General features: G+C 42.1%; 1 protein-coding gene across 5 annotated transcripts in view; it reads right to left on the bottom strand.

Moving 5' to 3' along the window:
• MATN2 (matrilin 2) overlaps positions 1 to 13731 on the bottom strand; it is an 82102-nt gene extending 68371 nt beyond the window's left edge. For 4 of the 5 annotated variants that reach the window (XM_071554105.1, XM_071554106.1, XM_071554107.1 and 1 more), the window contains exons 1-2: positions 13667 to 13731; positions 6716 to 6877 (exon numbers count right to left, since the gene is read on the bottom strand). In XM_071554105.1, the coding sequence (XP_071410206.1) occupies positions 6716 to 6863 (148 nt within the window). In that variant the 5' untranslated portion in view covers positions 6864 to 6877; positions 13667 to 13731. Of the gene's footprint in view, positions 1 to 6715; positions 6878 to 13275; positions 13364 to 13666 lie in introns of those variants that run through there. The other variant, XM_071554104.1, reaches the window with a different exon arrangement.
• Positions 13732 to 14784: the final 1053 nt, after the last annotated feature.

Consider the following 14784-nt stretch of genomic DNA (forward strand, 5'->3'; position numbering starts at 1 on the left):
TCTCCTTGAAGATCTGAAACTCCTATCTTGCCGGAGCTACTTGGGGCATTGTTGGAATAACATAGAAATCATTAGAGAAGTAATAGATATAGAAAGTAAACAACTGTTCGTAGCAGCATGGAAAATTCAGAGAAAAAATGTAACCTTATTGAGTTAGTGCTGTCCTGCTTTCAGGATATTAGCTTAATGTTTTAAAAAGTCCTATCCATACTTCTTTCTAAAGTTGCCCATGTCTTTGTTTACAGGGGAAGCTGTTAGCAACCTCAACATTACTCATTGATCAGCTGACCTGAAACCACATATTTCTATCCATTGGTAACGGTCTAAGATTTAGACTCTTTTCCAGAGCAGATTCAGAAACAGCACGATGGGATAGTGCTGTATTCCGTTTCCCTGTTTCCCAAACCATGTGGGAGACCATGCCCAATGAAAACCAGTAGTTCTACCACTTCAACAATACTTAAACAAGGAGATGGTGCCTTCAAGCTTCTGAAGCAATTTAAATGTTGCCTTCATTCACAATAATGTCTGATTACCCACTCATGCCTATAAAATTAGACATTCCTTAAGTCTTATGCAAATGCTGTTTCCAGGACTTTCAAGTTATTTTTGCACATTTTTAATCAAGAAGTGCTCACAAAGAAGTCAAAACCACCACACTTCTGTATATCAGTGTTCTTTCTTTTGGCTTGATCCTTCTTCAAGACAAAATACACAAAGCAGGTTTTGAGCTCCTTGAGAACAGACACAAAACAACAGTTTGTAATTTCACTCACTAAATTATTGTCAGGGCAAACCCTTTTTCAAACAGAAATGGCATTTCACAGTAATTTGTGGGGGTTGTAACAAACAAATTCAGAAATACAAAGATCATTTGCTGTTGAGTTCATGACTAAGGTTTTTTTTCTGTAGCAGCAGATATTTTTCCCTCCCGTGGAAAAATTACAAATCACTTTAAAAAAAATGGAAAAGGAAAAAAGAAAAAAAAGGGGGGCAAAGTTAAAAGAATAAGAAAATAAAACAAAGAAGAGAGGAAGAAGGAAAAAGGGAAGAGACTTTGTTAGAGGAAATACATGTTAAAGAAATACAAGACAATTTCTTGTGATGCTGGAAATAAAATTATATCCCATGTAACTTATATAATTGAAATACCCTTTTTAGGTGGTTTACAAGTGAATGTAGTTTTAATACATTACATGAAAATTAATAATGAATACTAAATACCACGGTTGGCAAGCATGGTGTTGTTCTGTGGTTAATTTCCCAAATCCAAACTTGATGATCTTCGTGATAATTGGCTGCAGATGAGCATTAGGACACAAATCCCTGGGGTCTGTCATGGTCCCAGAGCCCTCACAGCTCATTAGTTGGGCCTGTCTAAGGGTAACAGCTGCTGCAGGAACAAGTGGCTGAGCAGGGATACAATTGCTGCTCAGATCTCACCTTCTCAGCCTCCCAGTCCTCCGCTACAGGCTGGAGAGGCACAGCCTCAGCACAAACCAGGCAACCAAGCCCCAAAGCCACAGAGAGAGGGTGTCCTACTGTGTGTAAACCCAGAAATTTGAAAGAGCAGCTACTCCAGGGGAGAGGCCAACAGCTGAGAGACAAAAGCTGAAGTTTCAAGAGTCGGTATAAAGTGCCTGGAAGACCTCTCAGCTATTCAAACAAACAGTACTGGGAAGAAAAACACACCACTTAATACTGCCTTGAGGCACAAAGATTGTAATATGTACCTACACACCGCAGAAGGAAGAAACAGGTGATTTCACAGACTGTAAAATGCTTTGCTTCCTCTCTTTCCAAATATAAAAAGTTTCTATCTATGTGGCAATTTTATGTTTTGATTAGAGAACTGAGAGTAAATAAACTGAGAGGTATTTGATTATCTTGTATCCTTATAAAAGTTTGGTTAGGATTGTGCTTATACTTTAATTATGTGATAACTCAAAAGATGTAATTTGCAACCTCTTCCTACCTCTATCTGCTGCCTTGAATAGTTTTCATCTTCCCCAGTACTATACCAGTAGAGAATGTCAAGCATATTATGCAGTTATTGTGACACAACTCTGACTTTAATTGCAATATAGACTTCTTTACAACAATTCTACTTAACATGTCTGAGGACAAAAAACTTGGGAGGGTTGCATTTATGTGAAGAAATAAAAAATACACACATATGTTGTGGCTATGAATGAGTTTCTCACAGCAGTTATCAGCCCATGTTGGCTCGGCAGTCCACATTAGCAGAATTTAGAGATCTCTGGCTAGCTCTTAGTGCGTAAATGTACAACAAATTCCACACAAACTAACCAGGAAATCTTATCCGCACTTGACAGAAACATCCTGAGTTGGACTCACTTTTGTCATATAGTCTCCCCTCAGACTGGCAGCTAAAATAATTAAGAATGGTTAAACTGATAATGTTCTTGAGCCCTGAACTTACATACACTCAAGTTTAAGAACTGGGTTGGATATAAGAACGCTTGGAATAATTTTAACTGACTGTAGCAAGTGATTTATAAAAGTAGTGAGCGTTCCATGTACTTCATTTTACTTCCCTTCTTATTATTAGAGGAACAACATATGTACAACCAACAGACAAATCATTGTATATTTTGTTGCAAAATATAATTTAACACAGACAGGGACATTTGCATTAAGCAGCAACTTCCACCGAACAGCAGCCAAGTACACTTCAATCTTAGCCTTCCCTTCCCTCTTTTAATTTTGTGCAATGTCAGTTAATCTCTCCTATTTTGTTCTGGTATCATGTAGTATCTAAAGAAATGTCCCCTAAATTAGCATTTGTCCTCACATAAATAGTTATTTTCAAAAACAGGTAGCTGCTTGCTTTATATTCCTAAGGAACAGAAAGAATGTTATTGCTTAAAATAGTATTCTACAGCTTATTGAATTATTTCCACGCATCCACTACAGACCTCTCCAAAGAAATACGCCCATGTGAAATGAAACACATGCCCAGTTTACAAGAACAGAGTTCATCAAGAAAAAAACCCAAACACAAAAACTTGTGGGTTTTTCACAATGTTGAAATTTTGCTTTGTTTGTTTTATAATAAATCCTTAAGATGCAGTAGAGCCTATGTCCCAAATCCTCTTCAGCCAAGAAGCCCATAACATCAAACACCAAAGAAGTGCTACATCTTGAAGGACTGAATACATGTTGCTACCGAGCACAGAACCTGCTGAATGGGCCTGTGGACGTCTAACTGTGGGCTGAGAACACAGCATGGAAATTGCCACTCTGGACAACTGACCCACCTCTTCCTCAGTCTGCTGAGGTGCAGAAGGCCATTTCACTGTATCTGAAAGGAATGAGCTAATGCAACAGACATAATTTTATCTTTATAGCCATGTAGCAAGTATATTACTGCTTTTCTTTAGTGCTCAAAATGCAATGCTAAGCTGGAAAACTGCTTTCATCCACCTCTGTAATCTAACAAAGCAGCTGTGCTCAAAAGGAACAATGGTTTTGTCTGAAAACTAAGTAAAAACTCTTCAGAGCTCTCCCAGAGCCTTTAAAAGAGAAGATTCTAAAAAAAAAAAGAGTAATTTCCTTTAATGACTCAATGAATCAAGATAAAGTCAAAGACCCAAACTCAGGATAAAATTATTGATGAAGGAAAGAGAAGGCAAAATTTAGTTCATATGTCACATAAGGGTAGAAGTGACTGCCCTCTGCTACAAATGGGCCATCTATTTTCTTTCTGTTGTTCCACAAGATATTGCAGAACTATGGAAATGATCCTTTAAAACATACGATGCAATACACCTACTTAAAAAAGTATATGCCACCAATCTAATACAAATTCTTTTATTGCTTGAAGTACGTGTATATTTTCTATCTAGTATGCCGCAAGAAAGAATTAAGAATTTGTTAAAATATTGATTAATTGGGAACAATCGACAAGTTTTTAATACCTGAAGTCTCATTCAGTGTTTAAAGAAAGACAAACTTGCAAGGCAGTTTGGCTTTCAAGGGCTACATATAAACAGTTCCAAAAAGTTGATGTTCAACTGATCCTTGTACAAAATATTTCAGATCTTTAAGGGAAATTGTTAGCTATAGCAATAATAGTTTTACACAGCAACAAGCAAGGCAAAGATCTGCCAAATTAAAACAACACACACTGAGATTTAGTTGAAAGACTGAGGAAAAGAAAAAAATGTTCCTTTGGAAGCATTTGTTAAAATGTATAGGCTATTATCCCTACCATAACAATTAAGAAACCTATGAAGTATTAGTGCATGGCTGAGAAAAAATTAAATCCTCCTAAAGCTGGATTTTTCATCCATTCCACTTTGCTTATTTATTTTTCCAGTTTCCAGGAGCCTGGACTTTTACTTTTGTACATGGACACAACTAGTATTTACCAGTCAACAGTTTTCACAGCAGTGCACTACCATTTTAAAAATTGGTGAAATGAAGAAAAAAGGAATAAAATCATTTTACTTACATAGCATAATCCTTCATTTTAGTCCTAAAACCCTTTTATTCTTAAAAAAAGAGATCTTTACCAAAAAAACCTCAGCCTGAATTTTTATTACTTTTCCAGGTACCTGTTGGTTCTTTGCAGCTGTATTGCTCATTTTTGCCTGCCAACCAAGTCTTTTCATTACAGCAGCAACTGTCATCGCCACTGCTACTTACAGTGTGCATATTATATAGAATGTGACAACTTCTAATCCCTGTTAAATTGCTGGAATTCTGGAATGATTTTATTAAGTCTACTGACTTGATGTCACTGAGATTGTGTTTTGGTCCCGTTCTTTCTCATGTCTTTTAAGGAACACTGCAGCTTTCCAGTGGAGTGGCATGCATTTTACACATTCTGTCCTTCAGAGACAGAACGTTTTTCCCATGTCCCTGTTTCTATACATGGCTAAATCTGAAGCAGGTGACCTAATTTATTGAAACAGAATGCAAGGCCCAAGGGTCTGACTCCAAACTGCCACGTACTTTTATGGGCTGGATCAGAGAATGTCTAAAGTTTCTTGCATCATTTTACGTCTTGAAAAGGTTCTTTTAGCCAGAGCTGCCAAGACTGTTTGCATCCTTCACATGCCAAACTGAGTAGCGATTCAGAAGTTTCCAAATGCAGGGACCAGAAATTTTCTGGCTTTTGAAAGAAGAAATAAATAATTTAATCTATACATTTTGATTTATATTGAGTGCTAATCCTTTTCATATTATTTTCCACTATTTAAGATATGAAAAAAGGCTATAAAAGCAATTTAAAAAATCACAGAGAAAAAAGGTAAGCTGGGAAATATGACACTTTCAGTTTCTACACGTAACACCCTGCCTTTGCACTCATTTTCTAGAGGAGACATGCAGTTTATTTCTTAAAGTAATAAGCTCACTTAGGGTATTTGCTGGGAAACCTAAAATATTCAGGAAGAAATGTGCTATATAAGCACAGTTTAGAATTTAGGATTTTTGAAAGTTTGAGATTCTTGTTAAGTAACATGTGAATGTGGGTATTTATTTTTGCTGTTCTATATCCACATTTTTGGTGAACTAGACCTCCAGAGGCGTGGCTTTCAGCCAGCAGTTGCAGAACCCCAAGAGTTTCAAGATCACACCTATTAGTTTTGAAAAACATGAATACTAAATGGAACCTGTTGTCATTTGGTTTAAATTTGTCTTACAGGAATTGAAAACCAATGTTATAAAGATTTTGAGTGGCATTTTATGGAATTTTACATTATTTAAAGGGTTACACTTTATCAGGAGAAGAGTGTCACCGATAAAACTTGGTGCTCCCCTCTCTGTCACTCATTCTCCCATGTTCTGGCTTCCTTTCTTCTTCTTTCTTCCCAATATATCTACTGCAGGACATATCACATCCCTCATGTTCACCCAGGTTAAGTGAATTGGAGAGGCAGCCCACTTACCATCTCCCAGTGCCTGAAGAGAGGTATCTGAATACATCTACTATTGATGTGAATCATTAATCCCTTATGATAGCCCGTGTCCAGACCCTATCCAAGCTGTGTTTTCATAATCTGACAATTACTTTAAACAAAGAGCAAAAGAAAGTTATTCTAAGTCACAAACTGTTAGGAGATGAAAAAGTTAACCAGCAGACTGATTGATGATGTACAGTGATGATCAACAAGAGAGAGATGAACCTAATATTTTAAAATATGACAGTCACAAACTAAAACTGATAAATCTTGTCTTCAGATTTTTGGTAAAAGAGAAAAATGTGCTACTTATTATAAATAAAATAAATCTGACAAAATGAAGGGATGAGCATGTAATTAGCAATGTAATGACAAGCCTCATTTCAATAGCCACAGTTTTCCATTCAATCATTTTTACGCACACCACATAAATATAGACAGCCAAAACTTTCTGGCATGGTAAAAGCCACATTTGACAGAACCTCCACGGACCAAATATATGTTCTGTAAACACTGAAAACAAGGTCTGTTTTTTATAAGCCAACAGTCCAATTTACTTCATACCACTTATATAAAGTAAATCTAGTACTCTAAAAGTAAAGACCGTCTTTCAACAGCTGCTAACTGGTCAGCAAACCTTATCCCATTCCTGCTGACAAATGAAAATCTCCTTTTTATTATAAACTAATTCAGACGCGGTTTGGGCACCTGCTTATACCTTTTATCGTTTGTATTTGAGATGGCTTCTGGTAGTGGAGTTTTGAGGTTTTTTGTGTGTAACTTACCTAGTAGAGATTGTGTGTTAACATCCCTCCTTCGGGTGAACCGTCTTCCAGGGAGATCTTTTGCCATGACCATGGAAAGCAGAGTATGTGCAAACAGCAGAAAGAAGCACACAATCATTTTCTTCATCTTCAAGAAACAGAGGGACATTCAAGGATGTGAAACTGCAATAGAGAAGGAGTTAAGTTCTTCAATTACATAAAGAGATACTCTTCAACCATGTCAGTCATCCAGCAGCATTGCTTCACTTCTATCACATACAAATATGCAGTACAGTGGCATGGAATAATACCTAAAATATGAAGAAATTAAGAAGTAAAATCTACACAATAAATTAGCAGTTGGCAGTCCCTGCATAGCACTAAAAATGATCCAACTCTTGCTAAAAGAAAAATCTAACATGAACAGACTCCTACCCTCACAGTGTTCTAAGATACTGCTCCAAAAGAAAACAATGCTTAACAGAGAAAGAGCCTTAGTTGTCTCACCTTAAAAAAAATTACATGTAATCTGAAATAAAAAATAAAGTGAAATTACATGCATTTTCAATAAGAAAAAAACCCTAAACAATACCAAGTTCCCAAAGCCAAAGGCTTTGATGCCACTGATCCAAGCCTTTCATCTACACTGAAATCTGTGCTGCTTTCCTGATGACAGCCTGGACTTCTGTGCTTTCCAGATACATATTTATGTACATATTTATATACATTTTTATGTTCCAGATACATATTTATGTCCACCGCTGCTTGCATTTTTATATGACCAGTTTGTATTGTGGCTGCATGGCTGCTCCGCACACAGTCCTCCCATGGTTCCCTGTTTATCTTCAGGGTCTTCTGCAAGGTCCTCTGTCTTCACTCTAGAACCTGGATGGTGTTTGCTGCATCACATTAGGTACTTAACCCCTCATTTTCCCAGCAGGCTAAGCCAGGCCACTGGCACAGCCCTCTGTAGTTTCACATTGCTGGCTAACCCTTGTTCCACCGGCTGAGAACATTTTCCCTAAGTACCACACTAACAAGTCACATTTTTGTGGCTACCTGAGGAATATATTCCAAGCACTTTTATTCCAGCTGTCAATGGCAGGAGTGTTCAGCATTATACCTTTGGGAGTCAACTCTCCTGGGCAGACACAAGACCAAATCCCTGCAAGGCAAACCTCCTGAACACCTCAAAAGAAAAAGAGTGCAAGAGGAGGTGTGGGAAACCATGGGGTTTTACAAGGTTGGACACAGATGCATTGGCTTCCACTGCTCCACTCTTGTACCCATGGTGAGAGCAAAAAGAGGGTCCCATGCAGAGCTTTCACAGCAACCTTGGAGCAGTCAGTGCAACACATGCTGTGCAGGACATGTGAAGAAGCTCCTAACAGGGAACAGACAACTGCTGCTCACAGAGGTACAATCTGGTGAGGGCTGCTTGTAATATCTGAAGCTGTCTTGTAGAAGTGTGGTATAAAGGAGGAGATTCTCCTAGAAAATGGCAAGTAAACAGACAGGCTCTCTGTTCTTTTCAGGCTTCCCTTGCTCCCTAACTGGCTGCTAGTCAAGAGCTGAACATTACCATGGTATTTTCTGATCAATTTTACTTGTGCTTGCTTATCCATACACCCATGTATAAGGATAATTTTCCTGATGCACTGTTACAGATTTTCAACTGTGACTTCATCTCTAAAATACCTATTTCCTTTGCTGGACAGCAGTGAAACAACACCACCCCATTTCTACACTTTCAAGTATCTTTCTGCAGAAGTCTCATTGGAAGGGATTGATGGCTGTTTTGGAAAGACACTACTGAATACTCAGTGTCAGTTGTGATAAATCAACTACTCCACTGCCTAGTGCAGGTCATTAATATTCATCATTAACATTCTTCACTGCAATAACTCTTAAATAGCATCATGGGAGAAGAGAGATATTCTGTTGTTCAGCATCCTTCCATCTCTTATCCATTTCGGGAAAATGTCTTTTATAGAGAATCAGAAAACCCTCCCACTGGCCTGGAAGATCACCTTTTATTCTCTCAGACACCTTAAAAATGTATCTGTCTTTGCTGAGCAGATTGTGCTGAAAAAGAAATTGGAAATCTAAGGTAGTAATATGTTTCAGCTTACACTTCCTGCTCCTCTGGGTGGTTTCCCTCCTCACCTTCCAGTACAAGTTCCCTTCTAAGGCTAAATCAGAACATGAACTTCACAAACCCCTACCTCTCCACTTTCTCCAACTGCCACCAAAACTGGCACAATGCACAGATTGGGAAATTCTCAGCAGTTACGTGGAACATCAACACCTTTATTATCTGCAAATAGCATTCCTTCTCCTGAATCCTACATAATTTCTCCTCATAGATGGCAGGGAAAGAGAAGTCAACAAAAGCACCAGAGGCAGCAGTTATTACCACTACAGAAGTTGCCTTCATCTTATCTTGTTTCATAGTTAAAAGAGACAGCCATTTAGTTTCATTAAGGTGTCAGCAGATCTAACATCAGTATTTTTAAGTTATAAAGAACATAAGTGCATAGAAGAGAAACCATTTTGAATTTCTTTCAGCACTCCTTATTCTCTACCCATTTTTAAGATAAAGGAAACTGATCAAATCAAAAGCTTTTGCTGAAGTTAGAGGAACAATGAATCTAAGTAAGTCAATAAAATCCATGTCTGTGTCCCCAAATTAGCAAACACAGTGAACTACTTGGAAAACCAAACAAGCTTTTATTACATAAACGCCACAAAATACCTCAATCGCATCATCTCAGAAATTAAAAAAAATAAGGCCTGTAGGCACTGTAAAGCCCTGTTAACTATCAGTTACAACATGTTTCATGATACTTCATTACCCACAAGCCAGCACATGCATTACTAGTTCATTACTCATTAAAATCACTCTGTGTGGCACAGGCTTCAGGGCATAGAGTATTAATAATTTCCTCTGTCTTTCTGGACCAGTTGCTGACAAAGGCATTTTCCAGTTCTGAAAAATAGCTACAGAGCCCCACAGAGTCTGACATCATAAGACATCTGTCTTTAGCCATGCAGGTGTTGTGTGGGGGAAGCCAGACACAATCAGGAGGATGTGGCACATCAGAAAGAAGCACCATCTTGCTTTTCCTTACAGAGGAGGACTCTACTGTCATCCTGTATCCCCAGGTGATGGACTGGATTTTCTGTGGCTTCTTGCTGCACAAGCAGGGCTTCACTTGGCTTGGCATTACAGGACAGGTAGACCTATTCTAAATCATGGGCATCAACTGCATCTCAGAAATACCGTTAAGTCATAAAGATAAAACTAAGTTTTTTAATTCCTCATCTGCTGTTTAACTCTGACAGTAGGCACTATGTACATGTGAGACCATGAACCTATCCACCACTACACCATGTCCTGCAAAGCAGCAGAGCATACTCACTTGTTCACACATCCTTTACCTCCTTTAAGGAGGCTAACTTTGGCCATTCATGCTGTTAGTAGTATCAGATGAACCTGAGAAAACCATTAACTAAAAGTCAGTTAGTAATTCTGGTGTATTCTGAGACAGCCAAGCCAAATGCAAACAGCTTTCATAGAAGCACAGCAAGCCACCACAACAATAAAAATAACTGCTGACTTGGCAACATCAGTCTTTTATTAATCTGAAATAATGAGTGTCCAGACAGTACCAGGAACCTCAATCTGCAGTGGATTTAGGATCAGAAGTTGCACACTCCAGTGCAAGGAGATGGACAAATTCTTTGCATGAATCCCAGATGGCCACACACTGCTGTTTGTGTTTGCAGAAGGGCACAGTCCTGGCATGTGACAGCAATTTGTCTGTTCCAGACATGTCTGTATTGTGATGAGAACAGGGTGACAAGCACAGAGTCATAAAAATCTTCCACCTTTGATTCCTATGCTTCCATATGGTTTTCCTCATCCAGCACGTATCCTTACCTTGGCAAATAAAAGGATATTCCAGTGCTTTATGCACTGAGAGATTCCCCTGCCTTGCACAGGAATTGGGCTGCAGCTGAAACTCCATCAGTACTTAACTATTCCAACTGCTGCTACAAAAGCTCACAGCTGAGTTGTATCCTGGACGATTAAAATCAAATGTGACAGTGGACTAAACTAACTTAGATTTTGAAATAGTAAAGAGAAGTTCAAAATGAATTATAGGGCAGTTCCTAGAAGGGGAGGTGAACGACATTTGGAAGTCAGACAAGTAATCCCACAAACCCAGTATGGTACATGATACCCATATGCAGGGCATAGCTGAAGGTGCTCCGAGACACAGGAGGGCAAACACATTCTGGAAGCTGTCAGAATGAGTGTTAGGGATGGGGAAAGAACAGCTTGCCTACCCAAGTACAGGGGTCAGATTAGCACACACATATTGACGAGTGTACACATCAAAACATACAGCATATGTGAAGGAGACCAGCATTAAATTTTATTGTGAGGTATAAATATCATGGTACAACTTTTACACAATGGGGTCTGTTATCTAAAGGGTTTATGGTGTATATATACTACATGTATAATTTCATTTTCTACAGCTCTAAGGAAATGAAGAACATTAAGGGATCTATTACTTAAAGTCATTCACCTAAATGACACATAGACTTCCTGATATATCACTTTGTAAAATGAATAACTACTAAATCATTGAATCATAGAATTATTTAGGTCAGAAAGGACCTGTGTGGGCTATCAGGTCCAGATGAGCTGAAGTTCATGACCATTTCAGTAATTTCAGAAACTCACCACATAAAAGTCAATGGTGGTGCTATAAAACAGTACACCCATAGTATGATTTACTCTGCATATTTTCCAGTGGTCAGGCTGCAAGCTCTAGCAGTGGGAATTCTTACTTTATGACAGCATCAACCTCCATGTTATGATTTTCTTCAGTTTCCACTGGGACAATAGACCTTTTCATTATCTTTTGAGGAAGACTCATTTGTACTTTCTGGTACTGAATCTGATATAGACATCAGAATTTCCACTATGTTCCCAGAAGAGTAGCATGGGAAAATTGAGAAACATCACTTTTACCATGAGAAGCAGATACTTAAATGAAAGCATATATTATATGGCATATGATACATTTATGGGCTGCTTAGTTTTGTCTCTGTGAAGTACAGTCAGAAACCATAATAGGTTGTTAACTGCAAACAGAAAAGCTTTTTAACATAGAAAAAAGGATACAACAGCCCTGAAACTTATATTCAAAGTCACATTGACCCCAGTGCCAGCACTAGTGTAAACCAATAATCTGAGGGCTAAACCCACTCCATTCCATATACACTTTACTTCTAATGAAAACACTGAGTACACTGCATAAAATGAGCTTGTTAACGATACCCATATAATAATTAAGGAGTGCTTAGTTGTTTTACCCTCCCATGGAGACGGTTTATAAGTCAAAGGAGAGTATTTTTAGAGTATTTTTATGTGATTAGCCTTTCCCTAGTTTGCCTGGACCGAGTAAAACATCTTTTACCATCTTTTACCTGGGTCCCAGCTCATAAACAATAAAATGTTTGTCACTTGTTCATGAGAAATCCCAGCAAAGTCAATGGAAAGACTCATATAAAGCAATTAGGTGTGAATACTGAGTTCAAGATGGATCTTACCTGCAGCTTTGTGTAACTGTTTTATTTTCTGAAGACATAAATTTCATTTGATGAACATAGTTATAATCACAGCGATACACAGTACATGAAGAAAAGCTTAGAAAATATGGTGCTTAAAGCTGATCCATCTATATGAAAGGTGTAATACTCCAAAATTACTTTGCAGATTTTGTAGGGTGTAATGGAAAACCATATGTTTTTTTTTTACTACACTCTTGATTTAAGGAGAATTTTGGATGGGATACAGTTTGATAATTTCTTCTGAAGTAGTCAGCTGTCTGACAAAAGCACAACTATTAACATGTGACACGGCACAACACCTTTTCAGATCTCAGTGAGGATCATTCACTCTCTGAATGACGGTTCCAAAAGCAAACCCAAGCATTTGGGAAGTTATTACATAAATCAGAAGGTTGCATTCTTCCTCTCAGTCAACACTCAACTAGTATTTAGCAGTGATAGACGCCAGTCTGAGACTGAAAGAACTGTCTTCTGAAAGAGGACTATGTGGTCATTAAAGATGCCACGATAATTTTTATCAGATTAAAGAGCCCCATCCAGGTTGGGTTCCCAGGGTAAGCGTATTACAGCAAACCGTTCGCCGCTCCTTCCATCTCCAGCACAGGCAGCGCTCTCGGGAAGCCCAGGCAGCTCCCGCCCTGCATGTCAGAGTTGCCTACTCCAGCACAGAGCTACCTGCGGGAACCCGGCAAGGGGATAAGCCGCATCCTGAGCCACCTGCGGGGTACCCGGCACGGTGATAAACCGCATCCTGTCCTGCTGCGAGCCGGCAGACACCTGCAAGCTACTCACTAACTGATGTCTCTAGGTAAAGTTTGGCGCCCTTTCCGCACTGATTCTAAAATATAGCGAGTTCTTTTCCTTACAGCAGATAGACTGTAAATGAGTTAATGCGGCATGCACGGAGAAGAGGGAAATTTGCTCAGACTCACGCAGTCCAAAGGAAAGGGAAACCTTTCTTCTGCGGCTGCAGCACAAGCAGGAAACCCACTCCAGAGGGACCCAGCAAGCGAACATCCCACCCAGCCGCAGACGCCGCCGCGGCCCCTCGTCTCGGCCTCCCATTCCCCGCCGGGGCCCCCCCGCCCACGGGGCCCTCCCGGTCGTCCCCCACCCGGCAGCGACCCTGGGGCAGGGCCGCTCCTCCGTCGAGCCGGAGCCTCGGCGCGGGGGTGGCCACCAGCGGTGCCGCGACCGGGCAGTGCCGAGCCCCTCCGGGGGCGGGAGGCGGCGGCGGTGCGTGCCACGGGAGGGGGCGGCGGTGGGTGCGGTGCCCTCGGGCGAAGCGGGGCGGGACAGGGAGGGCGGCTCAGCCGGGCTTACCTGCGGGGCTGGTGGGGCTGCTCCGCTCGGCGCTGGCAGCGGCGGCGGCGGGAGCGAGCGCGGAGCCTCCTCCCCCCGGCGCGGCCCCGGACGGCGCTCCCCCGCCCGCCCCCCGGGAGCAGCCGCCTCCCGCCAGCCGCGGGCGGCCGCATCCCGGCGCGGTCATACCGCGAGGAGAGAGAGCGGGCAGTCCCGCTGGGGAGACACAGCCGTCCTGCACAGACTTCCAGAGCCAGCACGGCCCTGGGAGGAGCCGCGAGTGGCCGGGCTGCGCTCTCCTTAGCCGTCTGCGGCGTCGGGGACGCGGTCCTGCTCCTCCCCGCCCGCCCCGTGCAAGGGACGCGATCTCGCTCCTTCCCTCCTGTCCCGCGAGGGACGCGGACTGTCCTCCCGTTCTCTCCCTCCTGCCGTGCAGGAAGAGGGGGGATCGACGGCCCGCGCGGGACAGGGACCTTCAGCTCCACGCGTTCCCGCCTGGTCGCGGGGGACGCGGGACCTGCTCCCTCCCGCCAGCCCCGCAGGCACACGGGCTGCCAACCCTTCCGGGCTCCCGCCCCCCGCGCACCTCGGCCCCGCTGCTGGTTCGTCCCTGCCAGAGCTGTCCCTGCGCTGTGCCGGGCGGCGAGGGGAGCTCCTGCAGCCTCGAGCCGCAGTGCCTGCCCTGGGCGGCGAGGGATGTTCCTGCAGTCCCGAGCAGCAGTGACTGCCCCGGCCGGGGGGCTCTCCCGCAGAGCGGCCGCGAGGTCCCTGCTGGAGGAAAGCGGTGCAGTCTCGGTCTGGCGGCTCAGCGCATCCTTCCCCGGCCAGCGCCGTGCTCCCAGGGCCGGACCCGTGCTGCCTTCCAGGGAAGCCGACCAAGCGAAACGCCGAGGAATGGAAATCCCATTCTCCGTGCGGAGCACCCGCGGGCCAAGGCAAACAGTCCCTGGTGAATCATGCGGTGTCTGCCACCGCGGCGAGCCGCTGGGAGCCTCCGTCGAGGAAAACGCTGAGGGAGGTGTGAAATAAATAAGCCAAGAGGAGCTATCAGCTGTCACAGCAGCCGCACGGTCAGTAGTCCAAGTGGAAAAAGCTGAGTGTGGGGTTTCTATCAACTCTTACGATATTATATATGAAAA

This window comes from Pithys albifrons, chromosome 4 (assembly GCF_047495875.1).
Source record: "Pithys albifrons albifrons isolate INPA30051 chromosome 4, PitAlb_v1, whole genome shotgun sequence".
NCBI classification, from domain to species: Eukaryota; Metazoa; Chordata; class Aves; order Passeriformes; family Thamnophilidae; genus Pithys; species Pithys albifrons.